General features: G+C 49.0%; 1 protein-coding gene across 1 annotated transcript in view; it reads right to left on the reverse strand.

Moving 5' to 3' along the window:
• The window catches only part of LRP1B (LDL receptor related protein 1B), a 389,846-nt gene that overhangs the window by 262,126 nt on the left and 99,992 nt on the right, over positions 1-27,728 (reverse strand). Inside the window, 4 exon segments of the mRNA XM_029072223.2 lie at positions 3,100-3,336; positions 3,788-3,931; positions 5,288-5,459; positions 6,933-7,155. Coding sequence (XP_028928056.2) covers positions 3,100-3,336; positions 3,788-3,931; positions 5,288-5,459; positions 6,933-7,155 — 776 coding nt within the window.

The raw sequence follows: 27,728 nt of genomic DNA on the forward strand, positions 1-27,728 counted from the left end.
CGGTCCCACGTGGGGCTCACAGTTTCACATTTTACAGATGAGGTAATGGAGCCCCAGAGAAATGAAGTGACCTATTCAAGGTTACACAGCAGGCAAGCGGTGGAGCTGGGATTAGAACTCACCACCTTCTTCCTTCCAGGCCCGTGTCCAACACAAAGCCCTGTGTGCATCTCCGTGGCCGGAAATGGCAGCACTATGGATTGGCATCGGGTTGGAGGGTTTAGGTTTAGGATACGCAACCCGGGATGGCATCCAAACCATCCTCTGAAACTCCTGGAGGGCAGGGACTGTAACTACCATTTCCACGGCTTGTTCCCAAACCACTGATAATAATCAGGGTATTTGTTAAGCGCTTACTATGTGCCAAGCACTGTTCTAAATGCTGGGGTAAAAACAAGGTGATGAGATTGCCCCACGTGGGGCTCACAGTCTCAATCCCCATTTTACAGATGAGGTAACCGAGGCACAGAGAAATTAAGTGACTTGCTCAAAGTCACACAGCTGACAAGTGGTGAAACCGGGATTAGAACCCACGATCTCTGACTCCCAAGCCGGGGCTCTTGCCATTTGGCCACGCTGCTCCTCTTACGCAGTGCTGGGTACCCTGAGGGCACTCAGTAAATACCAGTGAAGGTGGTGATGAAGATGGAGTTAACGGCGCTCTTAACATTTTAACTGTCTGTGTGTCTTTGCCTGCAGGTCTCCTATCTACCTCAGTGCTTGGCACCTCAGTGCTAAACGAATGCCAAAATCATTATTGTTATTTATGAAGACCAGTCGGTGCCATCCACCCCTTGGCCCATTCCAAAGCTGAAACCGTTTCTCCCGGGCTGTTCCCCGGCAGCTCTTCTTGAATTTTCAGGGTCTTCCTCCCCGGGCTGGACTGAGATCACGTCTTAATTAATAACCGAGTAACTCCCCAGAGCTCACTGCTGTGCCGTGCCCACTGCCAGCATTTAATCAGGACCATTTCGGATTGATTGAGGCGGCCAAGTGAAAGCCACTCCCCCATAAAAACGCTTAATAGCCCAAGAGCAACTTTGGAAAGTTGGCTCTTTCTTGGCGCTTTCTGCCAGCATCGTTGAGCCTGAAACCCATCTGACTGATGTTCGCTCCTCTGTCGCCTGAGGAGAAAAGCCCTACGAACAGTGGGGGAGCACCGTAGGACAGACTCCAAGTCTCCGACAGCGCCGCCTCCCCCGCTGAAAAGTGGGAGCCCATCGCCGAGGCCCGACCAGCCTGGACTACTGCCATCAAGGAAGGAGAGGCCCTTTCGGAGCAAAACCTGTGCGAGCAAAAGAAGACGAGGGGGCAAAAGAGACGGAACCGGAAACAGCAAAAGCCAAGCGTGACCACACAAGGGAAGGCCTTTTTGTGTGCCCGGTGGGACCGGGACTGTGGGTCCTGCATTGGCTGTTTCAGCTACACACACACTTGTCGGTGAACTTCTCCACTGGCGATGGCTTCTTAGGAGAAGCAGCATGGTGTAGTGATAGAGCACGGGCCTGGGAGTCAGAAGGTCATGGGTTCTAATCCCAACTCCATCACTTGCCTGCTATGTGGCCTTGGGTAAGTCACTTAACTTCCCTGCCTCAGTTACCTCATCTGTAAAGTGGGGAGTAAGACCGTACGAACCATGTAGGATATGGACTGTGTCCAATCTGATTTGCTTGTCTCCACCCCAGCGTTTAATACAGTACCTGGCACAAAGGAAGCACTTAAATACCATAATCGTTATTATTATTAATGGGAAAGACATCTCTGTACACACATAAAGGACAAGCTGATCGGAGCAGAAGAGCTGTGTAATGCCACCCACCACCTCTCCCATCACAATCCCAACTCTCAGTCCAGGAGGAAACTGAGGCACAGAACTTAGGTGACCTGTCCAAGGCAAGCGGCAGAACCAGGGTTAGAATGCAAGTCCCTCAACTCCTGCTCTTTCTGCTAGGCCATACTGCTTCTCTGTAGTTAATGTTGTTTATCTTCCATTATGTTTTGACTTTTACTTCTATTCCCTGCTCACTAGCATCCAGGATAGCATCCTGCCTGCAGAAGGTGCCCAGTACAGCACCGCGGCTACAATAATTGCTCTTTAGAACTCACTGCTCATAATAGCACTCTGGCCAGCACTCTGCCTACTACAACAGCCTGCATGCAGTGGATTCCCATCATAGCATGTTGCCCATGATAGGCAGTCAGGAAAGTGTAATACAGCGTGGCTCAGTGGAAAGAGCCCGGGCTTGGGAGTCAGGGGTCATGGGTTCGAATCCCGACTCTGCCCCTTGTCAGCTGTGTGACTGTGGGCAAGTCACTTCACTTCTCTGTGCCTCAGTTCTCTCATCTGTAAAATGGGGATGAAGACTGCGAGCCTCACGTGGGACAACCTCATTCCCCTGCATCTACCCCAGCGCTTAGAACAGTGCTCTGCACGCAGTAAGCGCTTAACAAATACCAACATTTTTAATTTTTATTTTAATGCAAGTAATAGGTGCCACTCAGTGTAGAGCTCTGCCCTGATTAAGCACCCATCACATGCACCTCTCCTTTGTGCTCAAAGAAGATAGTGGGAAATTCATCCACGGGTGAGTGTGCGTGGTTGACAAAACTTGTAATTTATTTATTCATATTAAAGTCTGTCTCCTCCTCTAGACTGTAAGCTCGTTGTGGGCAGAGAATGTATCTGTTATGTTATATTCTCCCAAGTGCATAGTAAGTGCTCAATAAACACAATTAACTGACAATGACCTGGGGCCCTGGCCCTGTGTGGAATATACACATACGCGGCCATCTGCAAAATAATTTCCATCATTTCAGCCAGTTATTTTTTTTTCAGAGAACAAAAATCAAGCAGACGGGGTCTTCTTTCAATAGCATCCCCAAGCCTAGGGAGGGTGGCTTAAAATGAATTTTACAGAAACAACCTCTAGAGATTAGACTTAAAAGTGAACGTCGGCTATCTTCCGACCAGCATTCAGGTATTCCGTCAGCTTCGATGCTGGTTTACCCCACGTCCCAGAGCGTCACTTACCACGTATCTGAGGAGGGTCGCCCACGTTCACCCAGCGTCTTTGAGAACGGTCACCTAGGGTCACCTACCATCTTTGAGAACGGTCTCCCTCTGGGTGCCGTCGACCTTCTGCCTGCCGATGAGGAAGCTGGTGGTGTCGGCGAAGTAGATGTAATTGGCGGCGGCGTGAAAGTCCAGGGCGCGCGGGCTGACCAGGTTCTCGATGGGGATCATGACCTCGTCTGCCATCTTGGCGTGCGGGTCCATCCCGCGCACGATCCCGGGCCGGCCCTTCCCGTAGAAGAGGAAGAGCGCGTGCTTCGGTCCTGCGGGAGACACGGTTACAAACAGAACCGGCTACGGCTCTCTGAGCCTCACTCCACCTGAGGGTTCTGCCTGTGGACCGGCTCCGAGGGCCCCACGAGGGTCTGGCCTGGGCAAGATCACCCTATCTCCTTAGGTCCAGGTGGCCACGCTGGGGTCCTTCCAGCTAGGTGGCCACCCAGTGGGGCAGGAACGCTCACAGCTACGGAACCCAAGACCGCCCCTGAACCAGCGCCCTCCCCAGAGAAGTGGAAGACGTGAGTTGGAGGTCAGTTTTCCTCTTGGTCGTCAGTCCAGCCTCCCACCAGCTCAGGCCCTCGGGGCTGCTGGGAATTCCCTAATGGTAGGTCCACAGTTGGGCTGCCAGTTCACCCTCCAAGCTGGCCACCACCGTGCCACCCCCCGAGGTCAGCACGCCTGCTGCAGGCATCAGGCGCGACCGGGCTCACGTACGTTTGCAGGAGCGGCCGTCGTTGCCCAGGGTGAAGCCGGTCCGGCAGCGGCACGCCCGCGTCTTGTGGCTGCTGCCGAGAAGACAGAGGTGGGAGCACCCACCGGGCACGCCGAGGGGGTCGTCCTCACACGCCTGGCCCCGCACTGCAACACACCAGATAGGACACAATGGAACCCTACAGTTGATTAGACTGTAAGCCCGTCAAACGGCAGGGACTGTCTCTATCTGTTGCCGACTTGTTCATCCCAAGCGCTTAGTACAGTGCTCTGCACATAGTAAGCGCTCAATAAATACTATTGAATGAACCCGCCATGGGCCACACACCCCTGCCCACCTTCCCATCACAGAGTCTGTGTTCTGGGGGAACAACTGTTTTCCCAACACCGTACGATGCTATGAGAATATCAGAACTGGTGCCCAGTCCTGTGGAGGGGGGCAACTGGAATCCAGGGGAGGAGGCTGGGCAGAGGTGGAGGAGTGATGAGGCCCTCTCCCTTAGGATGAAGCTTGGCTTAGTGAAACGAGCGTGGGCCTGGAAGACGGGTCCTCTGGGTTCTATTCCCAGCTCTGCCACTCTTCTGCTATGTGAACCTGGGCAAGTCACATAATTTCTCTGTGAGTCAGTTTCTTCGTTCCTGAAATCGGGATTAAATCCTACTCCCTCCTTCTTAGACTGTGAACCACATATGGGACAGGGACTCTGTCCAGGCTGAATAACTTGTATCTACTGTAGCACTTAGAACAGTGCTTGACTCTCAGTAAATGCTTATCAAGTCCAATAACGATGATAATGATAAAAATGATAATAATGATAAAGTACACCATCACTGGGAAGAGCTCTGGCCTCTCTCAGAGCTGGTGGATGTGGGAGTAAAACATCTCCGATGGGCTCTTCCGATTGGCCAAAGCCACCAAGGGGTTATTCCTCTAGAATATCCCTCAAACTGCGACTAAAGTCTCCATGTGGGCAGGCACAGCTTTCCCGGCTCCGGTTCCTTCTCCGTCCTGGGTGTTCATAGGAGGGAGGGGAAACGAAGACCGAGGGAGGAGGGGAGGAACGGATGGTTCCCGGGGAGAGGGGGCTGTCCTCCCTGGGGATTTAGAGCACCAGGCAGGAGATGCCAGGAACGAGCCCATCTACACTTTATGTCTCCCCAAGCAGCAGAAATATGCCTCAGATGCCCTCTTGACCCACGTGAGACTGGCCAGATGCTTCAGATAAAGGCTGACAACATCCAAATCTGACAATATCCAAATTGACTCCCCACCAAGGGGGCCCTCCATGACCCACACATATGACACCTGGGAAACAAGCTCTCTAGTCATCAATCACTGGGAGCCCTGGCACCCTGGGGGGAGAGGCCCAGAGTGACAGCCACAACATCCCGCTCTCCTTCAGCGATGACCGCTGAACTGCGGCCACCGCCACGAGGACGGTCTGAAGGGGTCCGGGCGGGCAGTCCCCCACATGGGGGAATTCAGTCACCGGGTCTTCCCACCTGTTGGCCGGGCCCTCTTTTGGTAGACGTGGATCCCGCGGGCGTTCTCCATGGTGACGACGGGCTGGACGTCTGTGCCGTTGAATCGGTTTATGCGTATGACACTGGAATGATCCACATTGGTCGCGTACAGGTAGTTTTCAAACACGGTCAGATCATAAAGATGCATCACCTGCAAGAAAGGGAAAGAGCTGCACAGCCCTGACCTCTACATGGCTGCCTGGTAAACGGCAGGCAGTCAGTCAGTCAATCAATCAAATCAGTAGGTCCGGGTGGCTTCCAAGCAAAGTTCTGAAGGGTATGGTGGGTGGGTGAACCTCTTCTTGTGGCCCCTATCTTGGAGGACTGAACTGCCAGCCTCAACCCCAGCTTCCCAAAAGGTTGAAAATTTGATGGGGCAAAGAAAATCGGAGGGTAGACAGAGGGTAAGTTGGGGAATGTCTGCAAAGGATGAATAACCCATCACTGCACAGGTTCTGGGTCCTGGAATGTTCTGGATATTCAGAGTAACTCCCATCTCCAAAAATCACTCTGGAGTAGCTCCTTGGAAGCATCAACTCCTTAAAACTTGCTTTTTTATGGTTAAGCACTCACTATGTGTCCAACACTGTTCTAAGCACTGGGGTGGACACAAGTTAATCCGGTCAAGCACAAACCCTGTCTCACTTTGGCTCACAATCTAAGTAAGAGGGAGAACAAGTACTAAATCACTATTTTGCAGTTGAGGATTGAGACCCAGAGAAGTTGTGGCTTGACCAAGATCACGCAGTAGGCATGTGGTACAGCTGGGATTAGAACCCAGGTCTTCGGGCTGCCAGGCCCGTGCTCTTTCCACTAGGCCTCACAGCTTACCTACTTGGACAACAAGTAATTTAGAAATCCAGTCTCAGCTCCTCCCGCAAAACTCTAATCCGTTCCAGAGGAGGAAGGGGGGCAGATCAGAAGGTTTGTTCCAAGCCATCCCTAGACTATTGTTTGATGAGCTAGAACATTCCTCTGTTTAAGAGACCTCTTTAATAACACTGGGATAAAAGAGGTGAGGTAGTTCAGCTCCTAATGAATTTTTTTTCTTTAATAGTATTTGTTAAGCATTTGCTATGTGCCAGGCACTTAGTAAGTGCTGAGGTAGACACAAGATCTTCGGCCTGGACACAGTCCATGTCCCACAGTCTTCATCCCCACTTTACAGCTGAAGGAACTGAGGCACAGAGAAGCTAAGTGACTTGCTCAAGGTAACCCAGTAGACAAATGCAGCCAACCTGATTAGCTTGTTTCTACCCCAGTGCTCAGTACAGTTAAAAAAAAAAAAAAGTCAGATCTGGGATGAGACCCTAAGTCCTCCTGACTCCCAGGACCGTGTTCTATCCACTAGACCACTCTGTTTCTCAATTAAATTAAAGAGGTCTTTTGGCTAGTAGGTCAGGGATGCCTAATTTTCCAGATTTGTCTAAGAAAAACCGAGGGACCTGATCCATCCTGAAAGTAATCCAGGAGGAATTTCTCCTAGCTGAGGTAAGCACTGGAGACCTGGTATCCCATTTCTATTTCTTTTTGACCAAGGAAGACCTCGTGATGACTGCCAATGCCCAACGCAGCTGTAGCCCAGCTCCCAGGCGTCCTCCAGTCCAGCCCCAAACTCACTGACCTGTCGGCCCTGGACGACCGTCCGCCGGTTCTTCCCTTGGTAGTCCACCACGGCCACGTAGTCCAGGTAAGTGTCCACCCAGTACAGCAGCCGGCCGATCCGGTCCAGAGCCAGGGCGGTGGGCTGCTCTGCCTTGGAGTCCACGATCCTGGTCCGGTTGGTCCCATCCATGTTGCATCTCTCGACCTTAGCCACATTCCCGTAGTCGGTGAAGAAAAGTTTTCTGCGGAGAGAACGCCGATCGGTGAAGCCCAGAACGGGGGCCGCTGGCTCGGAGGAGACCTTGCTGTCAGGGACAACCTCTCGCAACCCCTCCTGGCTTCATTCATGTGGATCCCAGGGGCATGTGGATCGCTGGGAGTGCCTAGTCCGAGAATCGTGGGGTTCACCATATCCATACTTTACTTATATCCATCAATCAATAGTATTATTAATAATAATTATGGAATTTGTTAAGAGCTTACTATGTGCCAAACACCATTCTAAGTGCTTGGGTAGATACAGGGGAATCAGGTTGACCCAGGTGAGGCACAGAGAAGTTAAGTGACTTGTCCAAAGTCACAAGGCAGAAAAGTGGCGGAGCCGGGATTAGAACTCATGCCCTCTGACTCCCAAGCCCGTGCTCTTTGCACTAAGCCACGCTGTTTTATTGAGCGCTTACTATGAGCAGAGCACCATACCAACCACTTGGAAGAGTATGATACAGCAGAATTAACAGGCAAGTTCCCTGCCTATAGCTAGCTTATAGTGTAGAGGGGGAGACAGACATTAATATGAATAAGTAATTCATAATGAGTATATTATATATATATTTTATAACTCATTTACATATCCACAATTGATTTATTTATATTGTCTGCTTCCCCCTCTACACTGTAAGCTTGTTGTGGGCAGAGGACGTGTCTATTAACTCTACTGTATTCCAAGCACGGTGCTCTAAACACACTAAGGGTCTAATAAATGCCCTTGATTGATCGACTTACTGATCGATCACCTCATGGAAACACAGGCAGGCCACGTGAGGCCGGGGAAGCTGAAACCCAAATCTGAACCACTCCCTGAGGGCTCTCGGGTACCCCAAATTAAGGGATGCTCCAAGAGGGGCTGTGTTGGAATCTGAGCCTCTACTAAACACTACACACACTGAATTCAGTGACTGGGAAGGTACCACACGAGCCCAAGATACATTCCCTGCCCACAGGGAGCTCACACTCTAATGGGACAGACAGACCCAAGAAAGAAACCCAGACAAGGGGAGTGGGAATAATAATAACAATAATTATGGTATTTGCTAAGCGCTTACTATGTGCAGAGCACTGTTCTAAGTGCTGGGGGAGATACAGGGTAATCAGATTGTCCCACGAGGGGCTCACAGTCTTAATCCCCATTTTCAGGTGAGGTAACTGAGGCATAGAGAAGTTAAGTGATTTGCCCAAGATCACACAGCACACAAGTGGTGGAGTTAGGATTAGAACCCTTGACCTCTGACTCCCAAGCCCAGGCTCTTTCCACTAAACCACGCTGCAAGCTGCACTGATCTTCCATCACTTCCTCGGTCCCTAGTCGAGGCGGGGGGCACAGTAGCAGCGAGGGAGGAGAGGAGATGAGGGGAGAAGAGGAAAAAGGACGGCTCAACTCAAAGCACTTCCACCCCATCTTCCCTCCAGGCCATGAATCATTCATTCCCTGTCGCCCGTACAGTAATCCCGCACAGATTTAAACGTACCACTAAGCCTGCTATTCGATTAGCATTCGCTATGTTTAGAAAACACAAATCAATTTCAATTAACCTGACAATATTTTAACAAGATTACCTACTCATGAGGCCAAATTACATTTGTAAATAGAAGACCATTTGGCTATGACTTAAACCTATCTCTCGAATAATCCAATTTCCCGTGACCGAATGGCAGAAATGTTACCTTGAGGATGAAGGATTCGAGTTTCCAAACTTTGTGAAGTGGTTCTCATTTCCTGGATTTGGGGGTCTATATTCTTCCTGACAATATGGGGAGTCCTTTATATTTAGAACCAAGTTGACCTTTTCATCTTTCATTTACCTCTTGTTCCTTTAAGCTCTCTAAGGACTCTTTAATGTCAGAATGGCTGTCCAAAGCCCAGCTGAAGTAAAAAAATCTGGGATCATAAAATGGAAATGTTCTGAGCCCAGACATCTCTACAGAACACGATCAAGTAGACTGTAAGCTCTTTGAGAGAAGGGAAAGTGTCCTGCTTCTGCTGAGGTAATAACAATGATGATGATAAAAATAATGATGGTACTTGTTAAGCGTTTACTATATGCCAAACACTGTTCCAAGCGCTGGGGTAGATACGCGCTAATCAGGTTGGACACAATCCCTGTCTCACATGGGGATCACAGTTTTAAACCCCATTTCACAGATGAGGGAATTGAGGCACAGAGAAGTTAAGTGACTTGCTCAAAGTCACACAGCAGACAAGTGGCAGAGCCAGGATTAGAAACCAGGTCCTTCTGACTCCCCGGCCTGTACACTTTCCACTAAGCCACGCTACTTTTCTTAGCTGGGATTCACCTAAGCACTTAGGTCTCTCCCTTCTCTATATCTAGTTGTAGATAGAATTACCAATCGACCATACTAATTTAGTACTTACTGTGTGCGGAGCACTGTACGAAGCACCTGGGAGAGTACACTATAATAATAATGTTGGTATTTGTTAAGCGCTTACTATGTGCCGAGCACTGTTCTAAGCGCTGGGGTAGACACAGGGGAATCAGGATGTCCCACGTGGGGCTCAAAGTCTTAATCCCCATTTTCCAGATGAGGTAACTGAGGCACAGAGAAGTTAAGTGACTTGCCCACAGTCACACAGCTGACAAGTGGCAGAGCTGGGATTCAAACTCATGACCTCTGACTCCAAAGCCCGTGCTCTTTCCACTGAGCCATGCTATAATAGAGTTAGTAGTCCCATTCTCTGCCCACAACCAGCGGAGAAGATGTCACTTCATACTGTCTGGAAAGGGTGATGTGGAATAATAATGTTGGTACTTGTTAAGCCCTTACTATGTGCAGAGCACTGTTCTAAGCGCTAGGGGAGATACAGGGTAATCAGGTCATCCCTCATGAGGCTCACAGTTAATCCACATTTTACAGATGAGGTAACTGAGGCACAGAGAAGTTAAGTGACTTGCCCACAGTCACACAGCTGATGCACGGCTCGAGCCGCAGTTGTCCTTTGTCGTGCTGTTGTGCTTAATATTTGCAGCTACCGGTGGTGTTTTCTCTTTTGTGTCCTTATCTCTTTCCCCGTGAAGCTTTTGTTCACAGAGAGAGCCGTGCCCTTCTTGACAGCAGAGCACCATAGTCCTCAGAAATCGACGCCCATCCTTCCGCTAGGATGCACTGTCTGAGGCTTGATTTTCCTAGGTCCTTAAAAAGTTTCCTCTGCCCTCGTTGCCTTTGGTTTCCCTTTAGTAAGTGAGCATTAAATACCACTAATCTCTTAATATTCTCATTTTAATCTTAATTGCCCCAAATCAAAGAAGAAAAACAAGAATTCCATGAAGCTGCTGCCAGTGTGTAAACACCGACTTCAGTAAAGTGTTCCACAAACGAGACACGTCCCATTTTGGACTGCACAGATATTCAGTGTGCCTAGGCAGATGTTGTTTTAGGATGCTGCTGCTGATGAGTGTGTAAAACTAGCAACATACGATGGATTCATTTTTCTCCCCACCCCAGCCCAGAGGCAGCAGTGTTGGATGGCCCGTACTGGGTCACTGGGGGAGAGTCAGGGATGCAGAGGGGAGAGGGTAGGAGTATTGGATAATAATGATAATAATAATAATAATAATGATAATTGTATTTGTTAAGTGCTTACTATGTGCCAAGCACTGTTCTAAGTGCTGGGGCAGATACAAGGTAATCAGGTTGTCCCACGTGACGCTCACAGTCTACATCCCCATTTTACAGAGGAGGTAAATGAGGCACAGAGAAGTTAAGTGGCTTGCCCAAGGTCACACAGCAGACAAGTGGCATTGTCAGGATTAGAACCCATGATGGTCTCTGCTGGGTCACTGAGGGAGAGTCGGGACGGAGAGGGGAGAATTAAGGGTGTTGGACGGTCCATGTTGGGTCACTGGGGAGACGGGGTTGCGGAGAGTCAGGGGTGTTGGATGGTTCACGCTTGGTCATTTGGGGAGAATCAGGGGTGTCGTGTCGTCCATCCCTGACCATGAGGGTGGGTGCCCAGGCGGATGACGGGCGCACAGTTACTCCAACTCTGCCGGTGCCGCCACTGGTGCCAGAGCCCTGGGCTGGGGTGGCCGCCGGGCTGAGCCAGTATAGCTGTGGCTCGGAATTAAAAATGTTTTATTAGAGCACTGCCTTCTACCTGCCCACTGCTTGGCTTCTGTGTCTATGCAGTGGAAATTAAACATCATAAAGCTTTCCTTTGTCCTAAAGACAGAGAAATGGTCTTTTGTATTTCGGGGTGCCATCTAACATCTTGAGGGTTTCTCAAATACCTAACTAATCAACTAGACTACTAAACTGGGGGCTTCTATCTCTCTCTCCCTCTCCTTCCCGAGCCCCTAACTAGGTCTCTTTTCAGATTCAGATATCACCAGAAACAAAGCTGTTAATGCCTGACATCCCCATTGATTGCAAGAGCAGCAGCTTTGTTCTTCCACAGATATATTGGTTCTATAAGGCTGACAAAGGGAGATTTTTTTTTTCCCCACCTTAGTAAACTCAGGTGACATAAATCAAAAATCACCAGGGGCAGAACCCTTGGACAGTGACCGAGTGCAGTATCTCCTGAGTTACGTCTCTAATCATCCCTCTACTGAGGAGCCAGGCGGTGGGTACACACAGCCGTGCACCTGAACCGGGTTTCTTGGGCTGATAAAAGAAGATTTATTTTTCGCTGAGAATTTCCATTTTAAACGGAGCTACTCTGATGTTCTGGTAAGCGGAAAATCTGCATGTTTAATGAGCCCATGATATCATTGATTTAACAACTACGGCCTAAGGGCCAGATGGGTCACTGAAATGGAGGGAGGGGCTAGGGGCTGTAAGCCCATCACAACCCATGAGCCATTCAGGGGTGAGAAAACGCCAAGATGCTCCCACCAACCAGAATGCACACAGCTTTCTCACTTTTTAAGGCATTTGTTTAGTGCTTACTATGTGCCAGGCACTGCATAACCGCTGGATCTCGTTACAAGATCACCAGACTGGACACGGTACCTGTCCCACGTAAGGCTCACGGTCTTAATCCCCATTTTACAGACGAGATAACTGGCACAGAGAAGTGAAGTGAGCTGCCCAAGGTCACACAACAGGCAATCGGTAGAGTTGGGGTTAGAACCCAGTCCTCTGACTTCCAGCTCAATTGAGGCCACACTGAGTCCCCAGAGAGAAGCACAAGGAGGTGGATTATGCCCCATTTGAGAAGAGGACATCCTGAAAAATGATTCGAAGAGGATGATGGGCTTCACAGGCCAGTGTTGACAGGGAATTCTGGACTTGTAAGGAGCCCAGAGGCTTTCTGAGAGGAGAAAGCAAATCAGACGCCCATTAGCTTCCGGTCCTTGTGCGATGCAGCCGGCCAGCATCCTGCATTCCGTCTGATGCTCACACACTCCCCTCCAGCCCCCAGATCAGTCACAACAAGATCATCGTGATGCCGCACATCTTCTCTCTAGACCTTTCCAAGATGGTCGTGGCTCGAGAGACCCCGGGATAGGGGCTGCTGTGACCGATCCAGCCAAGAGGGTGGGCCTGTTTCCCGCTCCTCCCGCAGAATTTTCTGGGAGAACAGGATGAGGCAATGAAATGAGAAGCAATCCCAACTGGATGGACTTGCACCCAGCTCTTCCAAGCTTCAACCGAAGCGACTCCCATAAAATGAAAAATGTTGCCATGCGGAATCAAAGATGGGGATGACGGCACCTTGGGAACGTGATCATTTTGGGATGAAATTCAGCTGGCCTCTTCCCACAGATCCTAATACCCTGCCCTGGTGGGTGGGTGGGAGGAGGGCGGGTGGGTGCCAGGCTGTTCTAAGGGTCCAGCATGCCTCTTGGACCAGGTGCAGCCCGGACAGCCACAGCACCTTGCGGCGTACACTTGCCGGGAACATTCGCCACTCAGGAAGTCACTTCTCCCGTAATAAACCCTGGCAGAAGAGGCTGTGCACGGGGTGCCGGCGTGTCAGCAGTGAAATTAGGGTGGCGAGAGGACACGAGAGGAGAGCAAAGGTGATACGGAGACCGCTTTCAGACGCAAGTACCAGGGAGCTGAATTGTGGGCATGTAAAAATAGAGGGAGGTCAAATCCAGATGCTTTGAAAATGAGTTCTTCTCGAAGGAGAGAAGCCAGACAAGGGCCATTAAAATTCCACACTGGGCTGGAGCTATTAAAAAGTCATTTTTTTTTTTGAGAAGGAAGCAGCGGCACGTTGGCCTGAATAAAACTCTCATTTCGGGCCGCCTGTCTGACGCCGCTCTGAAGTTAACGTGAAGATGTTCCCTCCGCTCTTCACACCGCCAATGGGCAATGTTCTAGCCCACCTCCTCCAATGAAGCCTCCCCAGTTAGTCTCCAACACCCTGAGCTACACAAACCCATTATCCACTGGCTTTATTGACACCATTATTGTGTTCAACGTGATTAGTTTTTTTTTCCTTAATGACATTTGCGAAGCACTTATTATAAGCCAGGTACTCTACTAAGTACTGGGGTAGATAAAAGATAATCAGGATGGACACAGTCCATATCCCACGTGAGGCTCACGGTCTTAATCCCCATTTTTCAGATGAGGTAACTGAGGCGCAGAGAGGTTAAGTGTCTACCCTAAGGTCACACAGCAGGCAAGTGGCAGGGCTGGAATTAGAACTCCCAGGTCTGCACTTTTCCCTCCCCCAGATTAACTGGGGAGGCCTCATTGGAGGAGGTGGCCTGGAACCTTGCCCATTGGCAGTGTGGAGAGCGGAGGGAATATCTTTAACTTCAGAGCGGCGTCAGAAAGGCGGCCCTTAACGAGAGCTTTATTCAGGCCTCACTGCTTCTCAGTAGCTTGTAGAGTGCTTAGTACAGTGCCTGGTATATAGTAAGCGCTTAAATGCCACAGGAAAAAAGGTGTCCCAGGCCCCTCACACATGGGATCAGAGTGGAACCAGCAGGAGAGCACCTCCCCGAGGCTCCACTGGGGACTAAGATTTCTACCTAATCTCATGCCCAGCAACCAAATAGAGCCACAGGTCTCGTTGGGATCACAAACCACAAAGATCAAATCACAAACCAAAGAGATCGACTTCATCACTGGAGAGAAGCATCCTTTTTTTTTTATGGTGTTTGATAAGCACTTAGTATGTTCCAGGCACTTACTAAGCACTGGGGTAGATAAAGCAAATCAGGTTGGACACGGTCCATGTCCCACAAGGAGGAGCTCCCAGTTGCTCGGGGACTTCGATCGATCGATCAGTGATTTTTATTGAGCGCTTACAGTATGCAGAGCACTGTGCAGAGTGCCTCGGGCCATGTTCCCTGAGGGAGTCTTTGAGGTCTGGGGGTAGTTCCTTGAACCCGGGATCAAGGACTGGGGGTGGTGGCGGTTCAGCACCACGGTGCTACTGGGCTCTTCCAAGAATCCAACACAGAGAAGCAGCACGGCACAAGGGATAGAGCCTGGGCCTGGGATAGAACGACCTGGGTTCTAATCTTGACTCTGCCACTTGCCTGTTTTGTGCCTCAGTTACCTCATCTGCGAGCCCATTGTGGGTCACGGACTGTGTTCAACCTGGTTACTTTGTATGAACCCCTGTGCTTAGACAGTGCCTGGCACATAATAAGCGCTTAACAAATACCATTAAAAAAAAAAGCTCAGAACACTGATGACCGCCTGTATGTCCCAATCCCTTACAGACAGCTCCCAGGTCTATCCTTCCTCTCAGTTATTCCAGAAGACTCTGCTGAACTGCATTTCCCACATTTAGAGCGGCCGGAGGTCGTGCCCACGCTAGAATAGGGCACGAATTGCTGAGCGGCTGTGGACTAAGGTCCAGCAGGTCTTGAGATTGACCAGATCAATGGGCACGTTTCAATCATCCCAGTTCACGGGATTTGAAAACTCAAAAACCGAGGGATCAAAGCTGGCTGTCCTACTTGGAGAACTGAAAAAGTTAGTACCACAGATGTCTTCAAATGCAGGCTCACACCAGTGAAGTAGCAGAAGGAAAAATGCCGTATTTTATTCTAATAAAGCCTCTTAATAATCTGAGAGTATTCACACATACCCAACATTCATCTCTAGAGCAGATAAAATACTTCTTTGAAATCAGCTGATGCTCTTTTCTGCTTAGAAAATCTGTTTTGGAAAATGTGGCCCCATTTTACCATCCAAGACTGGTAAAAATAACACATTGGAAAGGGGAAACTGGAAAAAAAAAAATCCAGGTCTTACTTTGAGATGCACTGTCCACCCCCGACTCTTTTCCATTTTTCTAGCTGGGAAAGGCAATTCTCATTTTTACAGGGCAACATTGTTTTCCCTCCTTTGCCCTGGAATCTCCATTCTCAGAGAGGCACTTGAACTACCGAACTCGTGTCGATTGAGGACCCAAATCCCTCTACATCTCTCAGGCTGCACTCTGCCCCCCCACAGTTAATTATGGGTTTGAGCGCCCGCCTCCGAAAATCACCCACTCGTGGAAACAGCTGGTGCTGCCACAACACCATTACAGATGCGCTTGCTATTCCACGCTTAAGGGCTCAAAAAGCACCGAGCAAATGGATAAACCAGGATCGCTCTCCTTCTCCCCTAACAGACTCTCCCCCGACCATCCTTGGACCACCCTTCTCAGGAGACAGTGAGATCCGAGGTCATCAAACTCCAACTTCCTCTAATGCAGAAATCCAGGTGCCAATATACCACAGCCCCCGTGGGCATGGCTACACCGGGAGCTCCTTTGGAGGGACTGTCCCTACTTGGACTCTCCCAAGTGCTCAGTACAGTACTAGGCACAGAGTAAGCGCTGAGTAAATTCTCCTGACAAATTGATTGAACCGATTGGTTGGTGAGTGGTGAAACTTCCAGTCTGCCCCTCCAGAACCAGCTACAGGGTGGGAGGAAGAGTCTGGGGTGGCTGGATAGAGCTCCAGAGACACACGTAAATCGATCCATCATTTGATCGATTGATCAGTCGTATTTATTGAGACTTTACTGTGTGCAGAATATGGTACCAAGTGCTTGGGAGAGTACAACACAACAGCGTAACAGTCACTCCCCACCCACGACAAGCTTACCGTTTAGCTTCTACAGCCTACACGCTCTGCCCGGGCACAGCTGTTTCTCAAGTCCGAACACGGGTCAGACATTGGCACTGGCTAAGAGAGGAGGTTCCTGGGCTCTGCCTCGAGTCCCCATTTCAAAAGTCCTGGGGAATTCCATTTTGGAATCAGGGAAGAAAACCCCTCTCCCTCTACAATGCGCTGAGCCTTTTACACCTGAGAGGGGTGGAGGAAGCACGACCTGGATGACCTTGCAATCATCATTGATCCGTTAGATTGGCTTCACATTATTTCCTTCTCTGTGAGATTGTTTTCCATCTCTCCCTACCCTCTAGGCTGTAAACTCACGGTGGGCAGGGAATGTGTCTATTATATTGTAATAATAATAATGGCATTTTTAAGGGCTTACTATGTGCCAAGCGCTGTTCTAAGCGCTTGGGAGGGGGCGGAGGGTGTATGAGGTAATCAGGTTGTCCCATGTGAGGCTCACAGTTTTAATCCCCATTTTACAGATGAGGTTACAGGCGCAGAGAAGTTAAGTGACTTGCCCAAAGTCACACAGCTGGCAAGAGGCGAAGCTGGGAGTAGAACCCATGACCTGGGACTCCCAAGCCTGGGCTCTTTCCACTGAGCTGAGAGCTACACTGCTTCTCTTCTACTGTACTCTCCCAAACAGTTAACACAGTGCTCCACGCACAGTAAGTAAAGTCTACTGCCCGGATCATTTTTCTACCACAATGTTCAGTCCATTTTTCCCCCCTCGAGAACCTCCATTGGTTGCCCATCCATCTACAAATCAAACAGAAACTCCTTACCATAGGCTTTAAAGCACTCAATCACTTTGCCCCTTCCTATCTCACCTCACTACACTCCTAACTACAACCCAGCACACACTCCTTGCTCCTCTAATGCCAACCTTCTCACTGAAACTCAATCCCGTCTATCTCACCGCCAACCTCTCGCTCACGTCCCGCTATTGGTCGGGCACGCCCTCCCTTTTCACATCCGATAATTACTCTCCCCACCCTCAAAGACTTATTGAAGGCCCGTTCCTTCAAAAAGCCCCTCCCTGCCTAAGTCCTCATTTCCTCTTTTTCCACTCTCTTCTGTGCCACCCCGACTTGCTCCCTTCATTCCCCACCCCCACCCCCACAGCACTTATGTACATATCCATAATTCATTTTTATTAATGTCTGTCTCCCCCTCAAGACCGTAAGCCCGTTGCGGGCCGAGCCTATCGGCTCTCACTGTACTCTCCCAAGTGCCAATCATGGGGACCTGCACACGGTAAGCATTCAGTAAACACAACTGAATGAATAAATACCATTGATTGATTGATTAAAGTGGTTCCTCTCCATTGTGAGAGGTGGTGTGGGCCATTTATCACACGGGCGACTGTGGAAGTCTGCCAGTCCAACCATCATTTAACACAACACAGGAAATGAATAAAGAGTGTGGCTCCCCTTGCCAGACCTGGCTACACAATCAGTAACAGTGACCTTCTTTACTCTTGGACCGACTCAAATTGCTAATGACTCTGGCTGTGTACTTGCTTGCAAGATCAGGTCAACAGCTAACGGGCACCACACACTGCACTTTGAGGTTAACAATATCAAATTCCTGGGATTTAAAGTGCTCAATCAATCATGGTGTTTACTGAGAACTTACTGTGTGCAGAGCAATGTACTAAGCACTTGGGAGAGTAGAATATAAGAGAAATGGGAGACCGTTCCCCTGCCCACAAGGAGTTTAATAATAATAATAATAATGTTGGTATTTGTTAAGCGCTTACTATGTGCCGAGCACTGTTCTAAGCGCTGGGGTAGACATAGGGGAATCAGGTTGTCCCACGTGGGGCTCACAGTCTTAATCCCCATTTTACAGATGAGGGAACTGAGGCACAGAGAAGTTAAGTGACTTGCCCACAGTCACACAGCCGACAAGTGGCAGAGCTGGGATTCGAACTCATGAGCCCTGACTCCAAAGCCCGTGCTCTTTCCACTGAGCCAGGCTGCTTCTCAAGTTTACCATCTAGAGGGGAGGGCGGACAGTAAAATAAATTACCGATATGGATGTAAGTGCTGTGGGGTTAAGGGCTCAGCTCTATTAACTGACATGGATGATCACATTTTGAGAGGGTTTAATTGCCCAGAATTATTCTAAAAACAAATTGATCATTGCAGGAAATAGAGGAAAAAGTTAATTTTTTTAAAATGGGCTTCTTAGGGAAACTCTTTGGAACTATCTTTTATTGCAATTTTAGCTTAAAACTCAGAGATGCCAGCAGCAAACTAGCTAGAATAAGAGATGGAATTAATCATATGCTTCGGACAGCTCTGGAAAGCTTGTACAAAGGTCTGTGCCTGGTTTCCAGTGGTCCATCAATCATCATCAGTGGTATTTATTGAGCGCTTACTGTGTGCCGATCAATGTACTAAGCGCTTTACTGCACTTTTGCACTGAATTCTGGCCACGAGCTCCTCCCGGGGTCGATTAATTCCAGCAGAGATTAACAACTCTTTCTCCCAACTTCGGTGGGCTTACAGCAGAGAGCGGGAAGCCTGCGGTTGTGGCAACGACCTTCATTTATTTCCAAATTTCATTATTATTAAAACTAAATTACAGGATATTTCTTTCACCTTGGTATTTGGTGACCTATTCCGCATTAAATGTCAGCAATGGTTGGCATTTGAGCGCCCGCCTCATCCATCTCACGCACCAAACGGCAGAACAAACAACGTCCGGGAGGGCGGTGGCGACTACGAGTCACAGCATCACTGTGTCCCGGCGTGACTACCGCAGGGCGTCGGGAGCCCACGGGACACTGGGCTGAGAGTGCAGAGACCTGTGATTGCCAAGGCCTCGGGCCTTGGTGGTAATCGTGGTATTTGTTAAGCGCTTACTGTGTGCCAGGCACTGTACTGAGCACTGGGATGGATACATGCAAATTGGGTTGGACACAGACCCTATCCCCCATAGGGCTCACAGTCTCAATCCCCATTTTACAGATGAGGTCAATGAGGCCCAGAGAAGTGAAGTGACTTGCCCAAGGTCACACAGCAGATGGTAGTGAAGGAGACGCCAATCCCAGCGTTAGGGAATTGCTCTGGCCTCAGTGCTCTGCACCAGTGCAGTGTTGTATGGTGTAGGGGACAAAGCACCGGCCTGGGGGTCAGAGGGTCATGGGTTCTTATCCAGGCTCCGCTACTTCTCTTCTGTGTGACCTTAACTAAGTCACTTAACTTCTCTGTGCCCTCAGTTATCTCATCTGTAAAATGGGGCTTAAGACTATGAGCCCCACATGGGACAACTTGATTAACTTGTATCTACCCCAGGACGTAGAACAGTGCTTGGCACACTGTAAGCGGTTAACAAATACCATAATCGTTATCCCCCTTCTAGACTGTGAGCCCGTTGCTGGGCGGGGATTGTCTCTATCTGTTGCTGAAATGTATTTTCCAAGCACTTAGCACAGTGCTCCGCAAAGAGTTAGTGCTCAATAAATGACTGAATGAACTGAATAAGTGAATCAGCTGGTCTGCTCCACCTGGATGTCTACGCATGATCTCAAGCGTTGACAGAATCATTCCAAGGAGCAGCACTTTCCCCAGTGGGAGGGGTGGAGGTGGAAGAGAGCAGTAGCTTCCAGACCGTCTTGGAGGGATCTCTGGATAGGTGTGCTATGCTACATCAATAAAGCCTAAGACAGAACTGGGACAGTCAGGGGTCGTGGGTGGTCCATGCTATGTCACAGGGGAGAATCAAGGATGGAGAGTGGGGAGGCAGGGATGTTGGATGGTCTGTGCCGGGGAGAGAGTCAGGGACAGAGAGGGGAGAGTCAGCGGTGTTGGATGGTCTGTGCTGGGTCACTGGGGAGAGTCAGGGGTGTTGGATGGTCCACTCTGGGTCATTGGAGAGAGTCAGGAGCAGGAAGGGGAGAGTTAAAAGTGTTGTATATTGATTTTCAGAACACCTCCCGATAAAGCAAAGATCATCGATAACCTAGACATTCTGAGCCCCATCTGGACCCACACCTTAACATGGGCATCAGCGTCCTGCCCCCATCGGACACACACAGTCTTCCCCTTACCTCTGAGCCCTTCTTTCATTTCACAGACTCTCCAAGCTCCACCTCTTCCTAAGACAAACCAGCCCGGGGGATAATTGTTAGGAAATTCAAGTTCTTATTGTAGTCTTCTTCTCAAAGCACCATTTCTTCTAGGGCAACTCTATTCATTTCGCTGAGGTTTTCTCTTTTCTCATTTCCTTCTATTCACCAGTCACAGCCATGACTACTTTAAACCCAGAGACCAAGGTGTAACAATTCAATGAAATCTCTGTACTATCATTCTTGCTGCTGGAAAATTAATAGGTATCATCTATAAATAATGCACTCTTCTTCTTTCAATCCCCTTAGAACCAAAATGATGTTTATGAGCGGTGCTATCCTAATCTTCTAATTGAAATGAATCCAGGAAACTGAGGCAGTGCAATCTAATGGAACGAGCAGGGGATTGGGAGTCTGGTCCCAGCTCTGCCTCTGGCCTACGTGGGTCTTGGGGCAAGCAACTCTATGGGCTTCAGTTTCTTCAACTGAAAACAAGGATAATAAAATCTGCCTCTCCTTATCTCACAGGAATGTTGTGCAGTTAAGGCAAGATACTTGATGTGAAAGTGCTTGGGAAAAATAAACCATTACCAAAGAAATAGCACTGCAAAGTGGAAAGAGAATGGGCTTGTGAGTCAGGGGACCTAGGTACTAATCTCAGTTCTTTCTGAATTAACTGGGGCAAGCCATTTAGTGTTTCTGTGTCTCTGTTTCCTCATCTGTAGAATGGGGATTCAATACTTGCTTACCCTCCCTCGCTTAGAATGAGAGACCCATGGGAGACAGGAACTTAGTCCCACCAGATTAACTTGTATCTACCCCAGCACTTACTATAGTGCTTAGCCCCACGGAACCACTCAGATACCATAATCATTATTATTGGTATTAATAATGGAAACAAGATATTATTACATAACTCATTGCATGGGAATGATCAGAATTGAGTAAATCATATAAACCACCCCAGAATATACGTAACTGTCCAAGCAAAGGCTTACCTTTTCGCTCCTTCTGAACTGGGGAAGATCACTGATGACCTTTATCAAGAAGCCAGTCAGAAAATCTGTATCCAACATTTCTAACTCTTCCCCCCTTCACTGCTGACTCTTCCCAGTAAGCCACCATAAACCATCCAACTCCACCGATTTTCCCCTCTGAATCCCTAATGGATCTTTATTTTAGAAAGCCCTTTTAAAAAAGGAAAAGCAGAATCAATTCTGAATAGTAGAGGCAAAGACTATTCAAGATTGCAACTGCTAAAAGCATTTATTTCTATGCCAGGTCAAAAACATTGCAGTCGTCAAAGGCAAGAGAAGTCATGAACATGAGTTCCCCGGGGTGAGCTAGCATCTTTGAGTCACCCCGGTAAAGCAGGGAGACACCAAGGTTCCCCCGATTCCAGGTCACTCAGCGGCTACCCAGGATTGGGGACCCCTCATCAGAGGGAGATGAGGGCAGGAGAAATCACACCCGGAAACTAATTTGGGGCTTTGGGGTAGCTGTCGCTCTCCGTTGCCAAGAGCTCTTCCACCGTTTATTTATTTATGGCATTTTGTTAAGCACTTACTATGTGCCAGGCACTTTGCTAAGCACTGGGGTAGATACAAGCTAATTGTCCAACCAGCCCACGTCCCTCATGGGGCTCACAGATGTTAATCCCCATTTTACAGCTGAGGTACTGAGGCGCAGAGAAGTCTAGTGACTTGACCAAAGTCACACAGCAGGACTCTATCCACTAAGCCAGGCTGCTTCTATGCCTCAACGACTTCAACAACTCTCAGATTTCACATAAATCTGGGTTGCTTCTGGGTATGGAGGATAGATTAAGGCCTGCAGAAATCCACCTGGCTCCCAGAGAGATTTCATTTTGATTTGGACTAATGGAATATGGACTCCCCCCTCCCCCCAACCCTTTCTCTCTTTCAGAGGAAAGGAAAGCCAAACAATGTGGGCGCACTTTCTTCTTCCAAAATGCCTCTACTCAATTTCCTTCAGGAATTCAAGCTTCTCTGCTGTCACTGGGCGGGGGTGACGGATTGATGGTTTAATACGTGTGCAGTGCCCATCACACACAAGGTGCTCAGAACCTCCTGGCCCCAAGCCCCCAGGAAGGAGACAGGCACATCTCAAGGCAACGAGGCAGACGCTTTCTTAGATCTGTTCCAATTCATTTTTAAAATGTGATAAGAGCTTCATGGGAAGGGAGTGTTATCTGGCAGCGATACTCGGGGAGTATTGAAATACTCTATTTATTATCCATCACCACTCTCACCCGCCTTTACTATTGCACATTGTCAATTTCTGCCTGCTTCTCTTCACTTAGGGGTTTTAAGCACCTCACAGGCACAGATCACAACTCCTGCTTCATTGCACGTTTCCCAATCACTCAATACATCACCCTGCAAACATTAGGCACCCAATACAGCATCTTGCACCTAACAGATGCCCAGAAGAGCTCTCTGCACACAGGAGATTATCAGTATAGTGCCCTGTACCAGTAGGTGCCTAGTCTAGCACCCGGTACCCAAGAGATGCCCAGTAGGATATCCTGAACATGGTAGGTGCCCAGTATAGTGCCCTGCACCCAGTAATTGTGAAATAGAGTATCTTAAACCTAGTAATAATAATAATAATAATAATGATGGCATTCATTAAGTGCCTACTATGTGCCGAGCACTCGAGTGGACACAAGCAAATCGAGTTGGACGCAATCCCTGTCCCATGTGAGGCTCACAGTTTCAATTCCCATTTTACAGATGAGGTGACTGAGGCACAGAAAAGTGAAGTGACTTGCCCAAGGTCACACAGCAGACAAGTGGTAGAGCTGTGATTAGAACCTATGACCTTCTGACTTCCAAGCCCGTGGTTCTGTCCACTATGCCATGGGTGCCCAGCACAGTGTCCTGCAAACAATAGGCCCTCCATCAAAACCTGCCCCATATACTCATTGATACATTTTGTTTGGACTGTACTTGAAATGGTCCAACCTGAACACTCCTTTTGACAAAGCACTTAATAATCATAATAATAATGGTGGTATTTGTTAAGCGCTTACTATGTGCAAAGCACTGTTCTAAGCGCTGGGGGAATATAAGGTGATCAGGTTGTCCCACGTAGGACTCACAGTTTTAATCCCCATTTTACAGATGAGGTAACTGAGGCACAGAGAAGTGAAGTGACTTGCCCAAAGTCACACAGCTGACAAGCGAGGGAGCCGGGATTCTAACCCATGATCTCTGACTCCCAAGCCGGGGCTCTTTCCACTGAGCCACACTGCTTCTCTGACATGGAGAGGTCTACATTTTGTGAGTGTCCTGGAAGAACCTCCTAGGAAAAATGCATTTCACATTAGCCCAAGTGGTCTGGAATATGGCCCGAAGACCACAGACCCATCCCTCCTGTCTCTAAAAGTAGTTTACTGCCTATGGAAGAAACTGTATCCCCATAATGATAAACCAGGCCCACCCGAGGGACCACTTTCCTCCATTGGAGCCAATCCTCTTTCTTTCACCTCCCATGGTGGCCAAGGGAAGACCGAGAGCAGCCAGAGCAGGTGAGAAGAGAAAAAGATTCTGGCACGACTCAGTTGTTGAGACTCCGAGTGAGTGCTCATCACCGGCTTCCAGGAACTATTGCTCCTGCTGCTCCTGGCATTCCCATTCACTGGCCCCCCATAGCCTAGAGAGGCCCTTGGCTATGACCGTCTACAGGGTGACTAGCTTCTTGAGGGTTGGAACCAGGCCAATCAATCAGTGGTATTTATTGAGTGCCTAATCAGTGCAAAGCAACTGAACTAAGCGCTTGGGAGTATACCACAGAATTGGACGACACAGTAGGTTCTCATGGAACTCATGATCCATGGGGGGAGACAGACATTAAAATCAATTAGAGGTAAATTTCAAGCAAACTCTTCTTCAAACGGGACCCCAAGGCCCTGCTCATCGGATCGGAAATCTGGACATCCTCAGTCTAGCTACTGGCAAGCCAAAACCCTGGAAAGTAATCTGACACCTGAGAAAGAAATCAGCCCATGAAGTCAGTCGTCACCGAAAATCACAGAGAGAATGACGACTTTTTGCTGGGACTCATTTTAGAACGACGGACAATTAGACGATCATAGGTTTTTCGATGATTTGATTTCTGCTGCTTCATGTTTGATGACTCGCCTTTGTATTACACAGGGCGCCACACTTGGAAGACAGAAATAATAACTTGTTGACGGAGTGGTAAATGGAGCTGCTTTCTTACTTTGTCAAGTTAAAGGATGCAGCGAACAATCTAAGAATGGGGCGGGATGGTGGAGGAGACGAAGATAAAACAATCACACTACAGACAACAGGAAAGTCATGAACAGCGATGCACAGAATAAGAACTTCAGGCAGTGGGTCTTTTACCTGTACTGGGCTCTCTCAAGCCCCCAGGACAGAGCTCCAAACACAGGAGGCCTCAGAAAATGTTAAGTAATTGACAGATGTCCCACATAGATGTAAGTCCCTTTGCTCACGATGAAACATGATGGAATGCGGCCAGACAAGTGGCTCCCTTTTCCATCTGTCTGCCCAGCCGTGGGAATAGTTCTCCAGTGCCCACCTCTGGATTCTTCGGGCTCTGGTATAGAAATAAGGAGGTGACAGACTCTGAGGAATCAAATAGGATTTGTGCAGAAAGAATGAAATCAGAAGAAACGGAAGAAGTCCAGGGAGACGTGAGGAGCAGCAGGGCCTAGTGCATAGAACGTGGGTCCAGGAATCAGAAGGACCTTGGTTCTAATCCTGGCTTAGCCACCGGCCTGCTATGCGGGCAAGTCACAGCTTCTCTGGGCCTGAGTTTCCTCATCTGCAAAATGGGGATTCAATACCCGCTCTCCCTCCTACTTAGACTCTGAGATCCAATGCTTTTTGCAGTGCCTGACACTTATTAAGTGCTTAAGAAATATAAGAAAAAGAGTTGCTGAAAACAGAAATGTGGAAAAGCTGAACGGCCAGGACAACCGAATGTCTTCAGTGAACACAGCGCTCTCGGGCTCTTGATTGATCGCTTCACTCCCATTCCCCACGGGCGTCTTACACATTTATCTGTTAAGCAGCTGTGGAACGACTTGTCATGAGCAACAGTGCGGCCCAGTGGAAAAAGCAATGGCCTGAGAATGAGGACCTGGGTTCTAAACCCAGCTCTGCCACTTGCCTGCACTGTGACCTAAGGCAACCCACTCAACTTCTCTGTGCTTCAGTTTTCTCCCTGTAAAAATGAGGTTTCAATACTCGTTCTCCCTCATACTTAGACTGTGAGCTCCATGTGGGGCAGGGAGTGTGCTTAACATGATCATCTCGTGTCTACCTCTGCGTTTAGTTCAGTGTCTGGCACATATTAAGCATTTAAATTCCACAATTATCATCATAATTCTTTTACTAGTTATTTACATCTTGTATTCCCCAAGCTCCCGGCGCAATGGTCTGTGTCCAGTGGGTGCCCAGGACAGTCCACAGCTGGGGCCCAGACAATAGTGTTGGCGATGGTCCAGCCCAGCACTTGAGATCACTGTAATCATCTGTGGTATTTATCGACCACTTAACTGTGTGCAGAGCACCGTACTAAGGAGAGTACAGTACAACTGAGTTGGTAGACATATTCCCTGCCCACCACGAGCTTAAAGTCTAGACCCTGTAATCTGAGTCCAATGACTCCCCTGAGAGGGCAGGAAGAACGAGACCCATGCCGCGGGCTGCAGGAATGCTAAATGATCCAACGTACCCTCGGGCCGGCATCGGTCTCGGAAACTGTGGTCAATGCATTCCCCACCAGGCACGATTTGCCGCCCTCATTCCCAGGGTCCAGGAGTATTCAGTCTTCTGTTCCCTGCAGACCTGCTGGAACTGGCTGAAGTGGAGAATCTCTGTGGCCTCAACAGCACCCTCCTGGCTGGGCAGGTGGTGGAGGTTTTGTTTCCAGAGTCAGGCCTGGCTCAATCAGCAACAGATACCCCATTCGCAGGTGCCCTGGAGTCCAGAAGCCCAGATTTGAATTCTCACCCTGACACTGATCTGCTGTGAGGCCTCAGATAAGTCACTTAACCTCTCTGAGCCTCCATTTCCTCCTTTGTAAAATGGGGGGAAATCCCCGCTCTACCTCCTATTAGCCTGTGAGCCCCAAGTGAGAGAGAAACTGTCCGATGAGACTTTCCCGTATCTTCCTCAGTGTTTAGCACAAAGAAAAGCACTTAGTAAACACCGTAATTAAATGACTCTTTGATTAACCCAGAAAGGAACTTCAGAAGGGACTCTAAAGGCAGAAGAGCTTGAGATACGGAACACACACGAGTCAGAAATGCTGATTCCTTGGTATGGCCCAAGGTCTCTACTCTCTGATGGGAAGACAAACCCAGACTTCTTCCAGGCGAAGAGTCTTTTCTCATTTGGGGAGCTACTTTCTAGAATTTTAATAAGATCGCCTCCGGTATCTTGCTGATTTAGAAACGGATTGCCATGACTCGGTGGAAAAGAGGAAGTGGTAGTCGGGAGGTGGGCTAGGAGCCGAGAAAACCCCGCAGCACCGATCTGGCCGGGATGTGGAGGCCCTGCGTAGGAACACAATCTCCTCCTTTGATTTCGTCCTCGAATCTATCTCGCAGCCGACCCCCGCGCACATCCTGCCTCTGGCTGGAACGCCTTCCACATTCATATCTGACTGACGTTCACTTTCCCGCCTTGAAAGCTTTATTAAAAGCACCTCTCCTCCAAGGGTCCTTCGCAACTAAGCCCTCATTTCCTCTTCTCCCACTCCCGACTGTGTCGCGCTTGCCCTTGGATTTGCATCCTTTATTCACCCCACCCTCGGCCCCATGTCATTTATGTACATATCCGTAATATATTTACATTGTCTGTCCCCGCATCTAGACTGTAAGCTAATTGTGGGCAGGGAACATTTTTACCAAGTCTGTTATACTGTGCTCTCCCAAGCACTTAATACAGTGCTCTGCACCATAGTCAGTGCTTAAATAAATAGGATTGATTGGATCTATGTCACTGACACAGGACTTCCCAGGTGCCTGGAATTTTACCCTGGTTTTGCACCATGTTCCCTGCTGCTCCAGCCCGCAGCCTCATTCTCTGGGCCTCGGGGCAGAGCTGGTGCAAGAAGAGGGTCTGGGAACAAGAGCTATCTGGCGATAACGCCCACCAAACAACCCAAATGATTGGTCAGAGAAGAGATCAGGGATGGGCCTGCACCATCTTCAAGGCAACAAGTGGAGCTTCCCAGGAGGAAGTTGACCAGCTGCTCTTGCTGTCCGTAGAGGACCAAGCAACGGGAAACAGGCATTAATTGAGAAGCAGCCTGGCCTAGTGGAAAGAGCAATATGGATCTTGAAAAGTCCGCATGATTATTTCACCGGCGGCTAATGAAAGCCTTGTGAGCCGTG

The sequence above is a fragment of the Ornithorhynchus anatinus genome, chromosome 9 (assembly GCF_004115215.2).
Source record: "Ornithorhynchus anatinus isolate Pmale09 chromosome 9, mOrnAna1.pri.v4, whole genome shotgun sequence".
NCBI lineage: Eukaryota > Metazoa > Chordata > Mammalia > Monotremata > Ornithorhynchidae > Ornithorhynchus > Ornithorhynchus anatinus.